Source organism: Vicugna pacos, chromosome X, assembly GCF_048564905.1.
Source record: "Vicugna pacos chromosome X, VicPac4, whole genome shotgun sequence".
Taxonomy (NCBI): domain Eukaryota; kingdom Metazoa; phylum Chordata; class Mammalia; order Artiodactyla; family Camelidae; genus Vicugna; species Vicugna pacos.
Window position 1 is genome coordinate 32,327,676 of NC_133023.1, and position 15,619 is coordinate 32,343,294.

General features: G+C 35.9%; 1 protein-coding gene across 8 annotated transcripts in view; it reads right to left on the bottom strand.

The window, feature by feature from the left end:
* Positions 1 to 15,619, bottom strand: part of CASK (calcium/calmodulin dependent serine protein kinase) — a 315,531-nt gene that overhangs the window by 247,730 nt on the left and 52,182 nt on the right. For 4 of the 8 annotated variants that reach the window (XM_006211818.4, XM_006211816.4, XM_031671296.2 and 1 more), the window contains exon 2: positions 5,882 to 5,994. In XM_006211818.4, coding sequence (XP_006211880.1) covers positions 5,882 to 5,994 — 113 coding nt within the window. Of the gene's footprint in view, positions 1 to 5,863; positions 5,995 to 15,619 lie in introns of all 8 variants that reach the window. The other 4 variants (XM_015245720.3, XM_015245718.3, XM_015245717.3 and 1 more) reach the window with 1 other exon arrangement.

Consider the following 15,619-nt stretch of genomic DNA (forward strand, 5'->3'; position numbering starts at 1 on the left):
TTGTTTTGTTTTTGGTAGGATAGATTCGAGCTTATATTACTATCTGTTTAAAGCAAACAGATATAGTAATGGGTTAATATATGTACAAAATAGGGTAACCACAAGCCAAAAGCTTACAATAGAGTCACAAAAACTAAAAAGAAACCAAGATAATACAAAGGAAAATTATCAAACCACAAAAAGAAAAAGAAAGGAACAAAGAGGAAACACCAAATCAACTGCAAAACTAAGTTCAAAATGACAATTAACACATATCTATTAATAATCACCATAAATGTCAATGGACTAAATGCTCCAATCAAAAGACAGAGTGGCAGATTGGATAAGAAAGCAAGAACCTACAATATGCTGCACACAAGAGACCCACTTTCGGGAGAATGACACACATAGATTGAGAGTGAGAGGACGGAAAAAGATATTTCATGAAAATGTAAATGACAAGAAAGCAGGAGAAGCAATACTGATTTCAGACAAAATAGACTTTTAAAACAAAGGCAACAAAGAAAGATAAAGAAGAACATTATATAATGATTAAAGGAACAATACAAGATGAAGATATTACACTTGTTAATATATATGCACCCAATATAGGAGCACCAAAATACATAAAGCAAATACTAACATATATAAAGGGAGAAATTGATGGGAACACAGTCATAGTAGGAGACTTTAACACCCCATTTACATTACTGGACAGATTTTCCAGACAGAAAATTAATAAGGCAACAGAAAAACTAAATCATACGATAGAACAATTAGACTTGGTTGATACTGTCAGAACATTACAACCCCCCAAACAGTATATACATTCTTTTCAAGTACACATGGGACATTTTCTAGGCTAGATCATGTACTTGGGCACAAAAGAAGCCTCAACAAATTTGAGAAGATAGAAATTATGTCAAGCACCTTTCCTAACCACAATGCCATGAAACTAAATATGAACTACAGAAAAACAAATGAGAAAAAGATGACAACATGGAGATTAAACAACATGCTACTAAAAAACCAATGGGTCAATGATGAAAACAAAGAAGAAATTAAAAATACTTTGAGACAAACAACAATGAAAACACAACCACATCAAAATCTATGAGATGCAGCAAGAGGAGTCCTAAGAAGTAAGTTCACAGCAATACAGGCCTTCTTAAAAAAAAGAACAATCTCAAATAAACAATCTAAGCTACCAGCTAAGAGGATTAGAAAAAGAACAGCAAACTAAACCAGAAGTCAGCAGAAGGAAGGAAATAATAAAGATCAGGGAAGAAATAAATAAAATAGAGATTAAAAAAAATAGAAAAAAAATCAATCAAGCCAAGAGCTGCTTTTTGAAAGAGTAAACAAAATTGACAAACCTCTGGCCAAGCTCACCAAGAAGAGAAAAGAGAGAGCACAAATTAAAAAAAATAAGAAAGGAAAATGGAGAAATTACAACCAATACCGCAGAAATACAAAATACCATATGAGAATACTATGAATAAGTATATGGAAATGAAATGGATAACCTAGAAGAAATGGACAAGTTTCTGGAAACATACAGTCCACCAAGACTGAATCAAGAAGAAACCGACCACTTGAACAAATGGATCACTATAAATGAAATCGAATTAGCAATAAAAAACCTCCCTATAAACAAAAGTCCAGGACCAGATGGTTTCACTGGGGAATTCTACCAAACATACAAAGAACTCATACTGGTTCTTCTCAAACTCTTCCAGAAGATTGAAAAGGAGGGAGTACTCCCAAACTCATTCTATGAAGCCACAATCATCCCGATACCAAAACCAGGCAAAGACACTGCCAAAGAAGAAGATTACAGACCAATATCACTGATGAACATAGATGCAAAAATCCTCAACAAAATATTACCAAACAGAATCCAACAGCACAGAAAAAAAATCATACACCATGATCAAGTTGGGTTCATCCCGGGAACACAAGGATGGTTCAACACACGCAAATCATCAATGTGATACACCACATCCACAAAAGAAAGGACAAAAACCATATGATCATCTCAATAGACACAGAAAAAGCATCTGATAAAATTCAACATCCATTTATGATAAAAACCCTCACCAAAGTGGGTATTGAGGGAACATATCTCAACATAATAAAAACTATATATGACAGACCTACAGCCAGCATAGTATTCAACGGTGAAAAACTGAAAACCTTCCCACTAAAATCTGGGACAAGACAAGGTTGTTCACTCTCAACACTTCTATTCAACATAGTCTTGGAAGTCCTAGCCACAGCAATCAAGCAAGAAAAAGAAATAAAAGGGATCCAAATTGGAAAAGAAGTGGTAAAACTGTCACTAAATGCTGATGACATGATACTATATATAGAAAACCCTAAAACCTCCACACACAAAAATACTAGAACTATGAAAAGAATTCAGCAAGGTAGCAGGATACAAGATTAATGTACAAAAATCAGTTGCATTTCTTTACACTAACGATGAAGCAACAGGAAAAGAAAATAAAGAAACAATCCCTTTTAAATTAGCACCCAAAGTAATAAAACACCTAGGAATAAATCTAACCAAGGAGGTGAAAGACTTACACCTGGGGAACTACAAAACTGATTAAGGAAATTAAAGAAGACTTAAGCATAAAACAAGACACAATAAATCTCCTAGAAGAAAACATAGGCAAAATATTATCTCACATACATCTCAGAAATGTTCTCCTAGGGCAATCTACCCAAGCAATAGAAATAAAAATAAGAATAAACAAATGGAACCTAATTAAACTTATAAGCTTTTGTACAGAAAAGAAAACTATAAGCAAAACGATGACCTACAGAATGGGAGAAAATATTTGCAAAAGATGAGACTGACAAGGGCTTGATTTCCATAATATATAAACAGCTCATACGACTTAATATGAAAAAAACAAACAACCCGATCCAAAAATGGGCAGAAGACCTAAACAAGCAATTCTCCAAGGAAGGCATATGAATGACCAATAGGCGCATGAAAAAGTGCTCAATATCACTAATTATCAGAGAAATGCAAATCTAGACTACAACGAGGTATTACCTCACACCAGTCAGAATGGCCATCATTCAAAAGTCCACAAATGACAAATGCTGGAGAGGGTGTGGAGAAAAGGGAACCTTCCTACACCATTCGTGGGAATGCCGTTTGGTGCAGCCATTGTGGAAAACAGTATGGAGATTCCTCAAAAGACTGAAAACAGACTTACCAAATGATCCAGCAATCCTACTCCTCGGCATATATCCAGAGGGAACCTTAATTCAAAAAGACATCTGCACCCCAATGTTCATAGAAGCACTATTAACAATAGCCAAGACATGGAAACAAACTAAATGTCCACCGACAGATGACTGGCTAAAGAAGTGGTATATTTCTACAATGGAATACTACTCAGCCATAAAAACTGATAAAATAATGCCATTTGCAGCAACATGGATGGCCCTGGAGAATGTCATTCTAAGTGAAGTAAGCCAGAAAGAGAAAGAAAAATACCATGTGATATCACTCATATGTGGAATCTAAAAAAAAAAAGACAAATGAACATAAGTATAAAACAGAAACAGACTCACAGACATAGAATACAAACTTGTGGTTTCCAGGGGTGAGAGAGGTGGGAAGGGACAGACTGGGAGTTCAAGATTTGTAGATACTGACTGGTATACATAAAACAGATAAACAAGTTTATACTGTATAGCACAGGGAAATATATTCAGTATCTTGTGGTGCCCTACAGTGAAAAAGAATATGAAAATGAATATATGTATATCCATGTATGACAGAAGCATGGTGCTGTACACCAGAAATTGACACAACATTGTAAACTGACTATACCTCAATAAAAAAGGGGGGGATTTGAGGGGGAGATGAAATTTTGATTCTGTTTCTTAATCATTTTGATTGTCATTGTGCTAAAGAAGATAGGAAAACTACATTTTGGTGCCATAAATATTAAAGACCAATTGTACATTTTCGCTTGAACTCTGATCAAAACCAGATAAAGCCAGATAAAATCATGTGTAATATCCAGATTTCAACTGGCTATCATTTAATATCTATGGCTAGTGGCCCTACCATACAGAATGAATGGAATGACCTAGCCTTGTCTTTAAAACAGGACTTGAAGACATTTATATATCCAAAGAAATGTCAAAGCAACAAACAAGTGAACTTCAATTTCCCATATACTATATTAGGTAAAGACAAGACTTAACCTCAGAGACATGGACTACATGCCAATTCCGTCTTTTTTAACTTTGGTATTTGACTCCCTGATTAGGTGACAATATAAAGAGATTCAGCCTGGCAGTCTGGGTCTATAGCTCCAGATTCCTTGGTAAAGAAATCTGTCAATAAACAACCTCAGCCAATGGAGAAAGGAACTGACTTTCTCCCTAAAAAAATGTGTTTAGCCTGTAGATTCAGAATTAGGTATAATGATAAACAAAATCAACATAATATAGATATATTGAGTAATTGATTTATACTTGTGATTTTAAACTGGAATCTTACTAAATTCATCAACAGTATCAAAACACTTAAGAGAACTAAGGATTCAACCCATCTATATGTTTAAAGAACTAGGTTTATACAAAACCACCTCAGTACTCAGAAAAGTGTTCATTCTTAGTAGACAACTGAAGTACAGAAAATCAAATATGGCATATTAAACTTAAATGCAGTTTAAAAGTTTTAGGAAACATAAAACCTGCTTACAAGTAAATTTTAAATTCTGTTAAATTTATAAAATAATTTGCATTCAAAAGTAGTAATAGTCAATTCCAGAATATAAAACCATAAGATATAAAATCTCTAAATCTAACCATAAGAATGTAAAGAGTGAAGCACTAAAAAAAAAACAGTTATTGATTCTTCATGAGTAACAACTTCTAAGAATCTTCTACAATCAGTATATGGATAATAATAATTCAAAGGATTTCAAAAGAGTATTTAAAAGTAATGATCCTGAAAAAAAGATCTGCAGGAATAGATTAACTTGGAGCTCACAGTATGTGGGCTTTCAAAGTAAGATAACTGGACAAAAATAAATAGGATACTCTGTCTTGGCTTTCCAATTTTAAGTATAAACTGCATTGCTCTTGGGATTAAGAAGGGAAGGACTAAAGAAGGATACATCTTTTACTGAACTGTGAAAAAGTCTTAAGTTAGAAGACAGGCTAATTAGAAAAATTAATACAGTAATAGTGCCATCTGAAGTATGAGCATATGTGAATCATGGCTACATGAAACGATAGCTTTAAAAACAGCAAAAAACTAACTTTTAAAATGTTTATATACTGTTTATAAATATTTAAACAATTAAATATGATTATCCATATCAACGTCTTAAACAAAAGTTTAAGTACTCCAAGTCCTAGCAGTTTCAAATTTTCACATATACACCATAATGACTTAAGCCAAACTTGACATATGAGTCTTTTAGTTTTATTAGATCAGAATCCTAAGGGTACTAAGTTATAGACCTGAAGGGAATTCACCTTAGTTTCTTGTGACTCTGCAGTGATTACATCTGTGCCAATAATTCCCCTCTCACCCTCCCCATCCCATGTTCCATAGTTTTATGACTAAAAGTTAGACACTAAAAAGTGTATGTTCAGATTTTACTTTCTTCCTTGTCAAAAAACATATGCCTATAGCAATCTTAGATGACTTCCTAAGTCTGTTAATCACTATAGCTATCTTTTAAATACTATGTTCTAGAATTCTGACAAACTGGAATTGAATTAAACTGTCTCCACCCACTTCCCACTATATTACACCCTCCACTTCCCCACCCCCAGATGAAGGTTAGGTTGGTAGATGGATTGAAGATGAAATAAAGCCAGACATCAAATAACTTACTTGAAATCCATCTCTTACCTTCTGTACTTAACCCTGGACTTGATGTGAACTTGGCTACATCAACAATTTTTACAGCAAATTGTTGCCCAGTTTCTCTGTTGATACATCGTCGTACAACACTGAAGGGACCCCTAAAAAATAAAAAAAGGGCAAGTTTAATTTGTTGATTTTGTTAAGTTCCTATAGCCACAGTTTTCAAAGTCGAATTTAAGTAATACAGTTTTCAACATATTTTTCTAAACTTCATAAGGCAACTGATTAAAAGTTACTGAACCAAAAACAAGAGAAACAAATTTGCATTTCAAAAACACATTTAAAAATTTGAAATCATATTCTTATGTTCAAGGCAAATAATCTTTGTAATTTTCTCTCTATATTATCAATATCTTAAACAAAATATGAAATCGATCACAGTGGTAGTATATACAACTTTTACCTTTTGAACCAAAAAAAAAAATCATTCTCTCACCTTACCTACCACTTACCTAATCTTCACTAACAAGTCCTACTGAGTTTATCTCAAATATCTCTTAATCCTGTTCATTTCTCTCCATGTCTCATACCCTAGTCTAAGCTACTACCAGCTTCCACCAAGACCACTGAAAATTTGTTTCTCCCATTCATTCTTGCAGTGATGTTTTAAAAATGAAAATCTGATATTATGTTTCCACTTAAAATTCCATAGAGAGAAGGTATTTGCAACACATATTTAATCAAGAACCAAAATATATAAATAATTCTTAAATAAAATAAGAAAATACACTCCAAGTAAGTCTGGGCAGAAGACTTGAATAGGCACTTCACAAAGAGAAAGCCCTGCATGGTTTGGTTTCCAACAATCTTTCCAGTCTCACTTCAAATCACACTGAAATCCTTCATCCTCCTCAAACTTCAAACTAAAATTATTCTAAATTGCCATAGGAAAGGAAGTAATTCTACTAGCAGAATCACTGGTCCAGTTATTTGCCTACCCAGTCCTCTCCTCAACTGAAACTGGTGGCTCGCAATACTGGCCATACAATTGAATCAATTGGAATAGCTGATAAAATACCAATGTCCAGCCCAGGCATTAAAAACACATACACACACGGTTCCTTGTGATTAATAGTTATTAAACAAGTATCTGAACTAAACACAATCCAACATGCTTGAATCAACTACTGAATAATGTAGAATGCAACTGTAATATACTATAGTAGTTTATTTGAAGGCTAGTACAGTTTAAGTCATTAAATACACACATGCACATGTTCTTGTATACATGTATGTAGTTCCCCCTCCTCAGGGAACAAAACAAAATACTCTCTCTCATTGGTGTTTCACAGGTAGAAACAGTATCCCTGGATGCACGTTGTCAATCAAGATAGAGAAAAGTTCATTTACAGCAGGGCACTTGTGATACTGCTTGCCTTAAAGTATAAGCTTGCCTTTATTCTTTCACTCAGAAGACAAGCAAAAGAATACTATCTAATCTAGATATAAACATTTGTCTGAGATCATACATATTAGTTGATTTTACCATGCCATCATCAGGACATCAATTACACTACAGTTTCAAATCTCTCTCTTCAAGCAGCCTAACAAAGCAAAACTGGAAGGAAAAGAAATGGTAATAATGTACCTTTCAGAACTCTATAGAAAAAGGACCTTTTTGATAATCACTCAAAACTATTCAAAGATTTTCCCCTGTGAGAAGACAATATAACAATGTAAGTCAGGACTCCCACAAATGTTTTCATTCTCAATCAGATGTCTTACTTGTGATTGCTTATCCTGACAATAGCAAGCAATTTCAGGAAATGTTTAGCATAATTGGATTTTGTCCACACATAAACCCTTGGGACTCTATTTTTATATACATTTGTGTAGTGTGCCTCAATTCACTACACCTTTTGGATACTTTCCGAGATCTGTACATGGGATTATTTGTGGTCAATATAGTCAATTTTTCACTTTTTTCCTGTTTGAACAAAGGAGAGGACAGAAACATAGCTTTTCCCTCAACCTTTTAGTAATAGTAGAATGAAGAAAGCTAGGAAGAATTGAGAGAAAAGTGAATACTGATCCAAAAAAAAAACCCAAAAACATGTTTAAATCTGTGGACAAAAATCAAATCAAATCCTCAGTTCTTAGGGCTAATTTTATAATGGGAGGCAAAGAAAATGAATTTATCTATGAACTACTGATGACCTAAAGATAGGTCACCAGGAAAGCATTTCAAGGATCTGTCCATCAGCGACATTCAGGGAGTTAGAAAAGGTGAATCAAATTTAGTACACTAAAAAGACACTGAAATACACTTTCAGTTTTTTTTGTGATTCAATCCATCAACTAGAAACTCAGTGGAAACTGATAAAAAATTTAAATAAGTATATAGTGTCTTTAATTTTAGCAGGGCTTGTTTATATTTATCTGGTCGATAGACTAAAAAGAGGTAGGCTATGAGAAAATCTGCCTTGGTTTCTCATCTTAATGGGGGGCGGGTAATAAAGTGTATATAAAACATCTACTGTATTATACTTACTTATGAATTATACCTGAATGACAGTTTAAGGAAAGGCAAAAATTCAGGAGGCCTAAGGTTTCAGTCTGGCCTACTTTTTTTGTACCTTGAAATTTCATCCTTAAATTATTAGTCCATAGTACAGTTGATTCTTGAATAATTGTGTGCAGGAAAATATTAAGAGGTAGTTATAAGCCATCATCATAAACTCTTATCTTTCTCCTATTTCCACTAACTCTGGCCAGGGTATTAATCAAAATGGAATGATAAGATAATTGATAGCATTTCAGATTTGATAAAATACATATTCTTTATCCAATGCTTTCTGAATGCTGAATGTTGATTAGGATTGTGGCACAAGGTTCTACTCAAGGCAGGTGGTGCTTGCAGAATTCTGTTTTAAAGTAAAAGGTCAATTAAATCAGAATACTTCACAAGTGAGTATTTGCTCTAACTCCCCTAAGGTTTTGAAAAGAATGCAGCTGTGTGTCTATGCAGACACAGAATAATCTCTTCTAGTTTTCATTTATGTGAAGAAAGGTTAAGTCTAAGAACTGAACAATTCTGATACCAAAAAGTAAATACAGTTGGCTCTCTGTATCTGCAGGTCCTGCATCTGTGTATTCAGCCAACCATGGATTGAAAATAGATGAAAAAAATTCAAAAAAGCTCCAAAAAAAGTAAAACTTGAATTTGCTGTGCATTGGCAACTATTTACATAGTATTTACATTGTATTAGGCATTATAAGTAATTGAGAGATGATTTAAGGGTTACAGGATGCTATGTATAGCTTATATGCAAATAATATGCCATTTTATAATATAATATAAGGGATTTGAGCATCCGTGGATTTTTGGTATCCATGAGGATCCTAGAACCAAACTTCTGCAGATACCGAGGGACAACTGTGCATCAAAAGATGACTAGAATTAAACGAAGCTATGCTAGAATACAGTATGTTGGTCTCCAGGATAATAGGATAGATTCAGCAAATGCATCTAAATTAATTTTCCTCCCCAAACCAACTAAAATGATAGCAAAGGACTAAAAAAAATTTTTTAAAGGACTGGGAGAATGAGAGAATACAACAGTAATAATCAACTTTTGGAAGCAAGAAAGCAGATGGACTAATGTAACTGGCTTAGCATACTTAGGAAAGCTGAATTGCAAGGAGAAAGTAAGAATAGTTCAGAACCAAACCTGTTTACACTACAGAATCCTCAAGAAGTGCCTGAACTTGTAGCACCAGTTAACTCTGGAACTAGAGGGGCTAAATTAACAATGTTTGAGTGAAATCTATTAGAGAAGCAGTTAGTGTCTTAGATCCCCCTCCTCTACTCAGTGCCACTAGGTAACTGCCCTGCCTTATCCTCACAGAGGTCCATTTGCTGCAGAGGGTAAAACACAGGGCCTTAGAACTGGGGACACAAGGCAGTCGAGGAAGTGTCTACTATATGAAAAGCAAGGGGATTATGTGATCACACACAAACTGAATGCAGACACCCCATCCCCTTTTCCTATTAACAGGGGGGACTGTTAGAAGCTAGATCTTTACCCTTCAGGCAGGAGAGGGAAGATCTTCTGTTGAATATCTGACCAGCCCAGAAGGAAAGATGTAAAGATAATGACATGAAGCTCTTCAAACCACTTAACCAGATCATCCTCCCTCGAAACCCAAAGTCAACAAGTTCTGCCCGCAAATTCAGAGCTCACCATCAGCTTTCCAAGCTAGGCACTGGTGATGTTTTGGGCTGGACAGTTCTTTGCTGTGGGTAGATGTTCTGTGCATTGTAGGGTGCTTAACAGCATCTCCAGCCTCTACCCAGAGATGCCGGTAGCACCCCACTCCAGTTGTGACAACCAAAAATGTCAACAGACATTGTAAAATGTCCCTCAAGAACCACTGCTCTATTCCTACTCTTGAGTAGACAATCAAGCTCCCAAGACATTTGGAGAAGAGTCTCTAATTTGGAAGATAGAGATCAAAACAAACAGAAAGAGCAATTTCGAGGAAACAGACCAAAGAAGAAAAAAACCTCCAACTACTATTAATATCCTCAGAAAGATATTATAACTAAGAAACAGAAACAGAACTTTCAGAAAGCAAAAAGAGGGCCCTTGAAAAATAAACACATGAAGAAATTTAAAACTCAACAGAAGGGCTGGCAGATAATGTTGAAGAAATTTCTCAGAGAGTAGAGCCTAGAGAACAAAGAAAATGGAGGGGAGGAGCTCAAAGAAATAATCCAAGAAAATTTCCCAGACCTTAAATCATGAGCCACCCAAATTAAAAGGACCCACCAAGCACTCAGCAAAATAGGTTAAGAGATCCACGTCCACACATGCCCCTGTGAAATTTAAGAACCCTGTGGGGCCCCAAATGTTCAGATATCCAGAAGTGGGGGTAAGGGTGCACCAGGAGGGGAGGATGATAGAGTTGACGCACAATAGCTCAGGAACTGCAGTGGCTTCTGATCTCTCAAAGGTAACACTAGAAGCAATAAGATAATAGAGTGACATCTTCAAAATCATGATGGAAAATTATTTCTAATCTATAAATTCTATCTCCAGCCAGAAAAATCAATAATCATAAAAACATTTTCAGACATGAAAGAGCTCAATAAAGTACCTGCAATGCACACTTTCTGAAGACATTATTGTAGGATGTGTTTGCTAGAACCAGAGAGTACACACCGAGGGACAGCAGACAGAAAATCCAACACAGAAGATACATAAAGGGAACCCCTAGGAATACAAGGGAAGGAAATCTCAGGCTGACAGTTATGCACTGAATAGCAGTTAACTAGAGAGCCATCAAAGATCCCCAATGCCACCGATCACCTTTTTAACTTGAAAACAGGAAGACCGGGTAAGCTGGGGCCAGGTTCTTTTGTTTTGCTTTTTTCTGACCAGGGGCTGAGGAGATTCCTGCTCTTCTCTGCCACCTGGATCAGCAGAGGACCGCTCCCCCTCACTCCACAGCAGTGTTCTCAGGAATAGCTGAGCAGGAGGCAGGCCGCAGGGAGCTGAACAGCACGACACGCAGAGCAGCCCTTGCCCCGACCGCACTCCTGCTGGACGTTCAGTACCCAGCCCGCACTACAGCATGGCCGTCCTGCTGCGAAGAGCTCGGGGTTCTGGGATTTACTCGGGATCTTGCCAGTGGACTCCCCAGCAGGGGCTCCTGTATGCTCTCAGGTATCTGAAGCCAGACTGGTTCGGCTTCTCTTCTCCTGAGTCTTCACACAATAGTGGTATTATTGCCCTTTCCCTACATTGCTAAGTTTGTGCTTGCTACTCAGTTTTTAATGAATAAACAATATACTGTTTAGGGATACAAACATGGATGGTAAAGCTGTAAAGAAACCTAAAAGGCATCATTAGTACAAAAGCCAGGGTAGTGTGTGGTGGCGACAGTGGTGTGGTTGTGATTGCGAAGGGACACACAGGGGCTTTTAAAGATACTAGTCATATTCTATTCTTAACTTAGATTATAGACTTATGGGTTTTCATTTTATTAGTATTCTTTAAAATACACACACAGTTTATACATTCCTCCACATGTGTATTTCCAACGTAAAAATAACATTTTTAATGGCTATGGGGTACATCCCTAAGATCTTGCTAATCAAAAGAGGTCTTAACTTTTTAAATAGCTGTACAAATTATTTTAAATGACCTGATATATATATATGAACAAAAACAATGTTTGCATCTCAAATATAATAAAGTCAATATGAATTATGCTAACTGTAATTTTACATTTAATTGAACTAAATTTAATGTGCTAAGTTATTACATGTAAATTTTGGAGTGACATCTGTAATACTAAGTGCTCACCCTGTGAGAGGTTTATAAAAACTTACATCTATCTCAGAAAACTTTCAATAAATGAGAATTTCCCGTCCACGTCACAGGCCTAAAAGCTTATATTTATAAAACTGTGCAATGTACTATGATAGATGTAGGAAAACCATGAAGAATAACCAATTAACCAACGGGAAGAAAAGGAGGGGGCAAATGAAGACCAAGAATAATTTCATATATACATACACATACACACACAACACAGTTGATACATAGTCAGTCCTCATTATTTGCAGATTAAATGTTTGTAAATTCACTTACTCACTGAAATTTATTTGTAACCCAAAATCAATACTCACAGCACTTTGAGTCATTCACGGGCAGTGCACAGTAGCGAAAATTTTGAGTCACCTGACTCACAGGTTAAACAAGGTGATGCTCTAACTTGTTTCAGCTCTTATACTGTAAGCAAGTGTCCTTTTTGCCATTTAATTAGTGCATTTGTGCTTTTGGGGGCTGATTTCACTCTTTAAATGGCCCCCAAGTGTACTTCCCAAGTACTCTCTTGTGTGCCTGAGTGCAAGAAGGCTGTGGTGTGCCTTACGGAGAAAATACACGTGTTAGGTAAGCTTCACTCAGGCATAAATTAAAGGACTGTTGGTCATGGGTTCCATATTAATGAATCAACTATATATATGAATGAAGGTGTCTTTAAACAGGTTATATATTGGTTGAAGAAAACGTGACCAGAGGCTCCCCAGAACCTAATTCTGAGTTTCCTCTAGGAGCAATGATTCAGTATTCAGTCATTCAGTGTTCATGGCAACTATACAGAACATAACTACCACAAATAATGACCACTGACTCTGTGTGTGTGTGTGTGTTTATATTATGTAATATATATGCAATAGTATATTACATGTATTTATATTAGAGACTCAATGAGTGCCTAGCAGTATATCAGGCCCTCAAGAAATATCTGGTGAGTGATACATCAAAAATGATAAACTAGGAATGAACAAACCACTGAAAAATTTATCAAATCATACAGTTTTACGTAAGTATATACAATTCTGAGAAATCATGGCACTTCTATGTATTTTTCTACTCATTTTCTAAATCTGTATCTTTCTACTACTGCCTGTACAGTTCTGATGTTAGTAATTGATGGAAATAGATGGTAGGTGGGTAAAAAGGAAATGATGCAAACATATAATAGTAATGACAACATTAGCAGTAAGAATATAATACTGAAAATGATAGTCTATAGACACATAAATGTATATAAAAATGATACCTAATAAAGATAACAATGGTCCTTTTCCTCTTATTTCAACACTATTAGCTTAGTCATTACCACTGAAGAGCTTATACATATCATTCCATCAATAAATCCTTTCCTTGTCTTCCTGTTTCTTTGTGGTAGTGATAGGGGAACAGAAATGTTGCTCTGAAACTTTTTTTCTCTTTAATACTTCTAGTACTCACTCCCACCTCCAACATATACATTTTCACACACATACCAAGCTGTGTTACTTTAGGTACAGTGACTAAACTAAAGGAAAAAAAGTTTGCCTAGTCACAGCTACTGTTAAAGAAACACACATGAAGTGGGAAATTAATAAAATCAAAATCTCAGCCACTGTTGCCTAAATGTTAACAATTAAAGATCTGACAAAGGAATTAAGCTCAGTACAGTTCAGACCACTCCTTGAAAATAGAAAGGGGAGGCTTCTTTGAAAATGCTGGCAAGGGATCTCCAATAGGCTAACAGAACAAATTTGGCTCAACTGTCAAAGATGAGTAGTTCATGGAGTTAAGACGAGCATTTACTAACTTAGAACCTGTACTGGCATAATTAGTACTTCTGTCAAACTTTGATAGTTCAGTGAAAAGTTTAGAAGACTTTGTTTTAGACTTTATGTAGCACTTCATCCTCTGATCTGAGTCAAAATATGCTACATTCAGCGTTTTTTTTTTTTTTTTTTTTTTTTTTTTTTACCACTTTCATGAGAGGACTGCAGAGCATATGTAGTCTCCGCGGATGCAAAAGTTCTGGAAAATCTGACTGGTGTGTGTCTGTGTGAGCATGTCTGAAGGGCTCGGGTTAGTCAGAGCCGAGGTGGAGGGATGCAGACTCTCGGTCTTTGTTAGCTCCTGTTTCATGGAGCATGTATCAAGGAGAGTTGCTAAGAGAGGAGAAAAAAGATTTTTGTAACAGGTAAGAAACAGGGAGATGGGGAGTAGACATAAGAGGAAACAAATGGAAAAGAAAACATGAGGGACTGAAAGACAACACATCCCAAAGTAAGAATTCTGACTTGGTTGTACATGTTTAGGCCTTTTTAGCTAAATATATAAACAACTTTCACAAATAGATATTGAAGTACTGACATTAAAAAAGTTCTATTGAGATTCACACATTTTATCTTATTGATTTACCTCATTTTCCCTGATGAAGGTAAGACAAAAAATACAAAGAACAACAACAACAAAAAAGAGATTAATAAAGCAATTCTTACCCTCAGAATACTCCCAATCTAACAGATCGCTGTGGGAATATGTACATAATTTCAGCATAATGTTATAGAACAAAGTATTGAAATAGTACAATACTAAGAATTTATTGTCTGTGGATAGGAAGATAGGCAGAGAAGGCCTCTATGAGACAGGGACACCTAAGTGAGCTTGGAAAGATGAATACGAGTTTTTTCAGGCCAACAAGGGAAAGGGGAAAATTCCAGAAATAAGTAGTAGCATACACAACAGCCAGAAGCCAAGTCAAAGCATGGTGTGTGCTGGGTACTACACGCTGTTTGCTATTGCTGGCATGTAAAACTGGAGGGTGAGAAGTAGCTGGAAAAGGAGAAGGGGGGCAGAGATCACTGTGACAGAGGAATGGAAGATGGACTGAGGAATGAGTGAGGGCCAGTCAGGAAGTTATCGTCTTATGCTTGGGCTAATGTAATAAAGACCTAAACCAATACGGTAAAGGCAACTGAGAGATACTTAAAATAAATTGACAAGACAACGTAGTGAATGATTAGCTAAGGGATGGTTGGTGGTCGGTTGAAAGAATGACATACAGATTTCTGGTAACAGCAACAGCATAAATAATGATACCACCAAATGAGAGCGTGACTACAGGAGATAAGAACCCGTAGAAGGCTGAGAAAGAAAGGAGACACAGGGTTGTATTTTGAAAATATCAATTCCCAAAATATTGATTTCCATGGACTATCAAGGCAGAGATTTAGAGAGCACAATTAGATAGGAGTATAAAGTTCAAGGAAAGGATCAACATGTAGATGACGAAGACAATATCAACTACCGTTTGCAACATACCACGTGCCAAGCATGCTGCTAAGAACTTAATATAGATTCTCTCATTTACCATAATTTATCATAATGGCTAATACCGTTAGCCCCAATTTTATAGATTAGG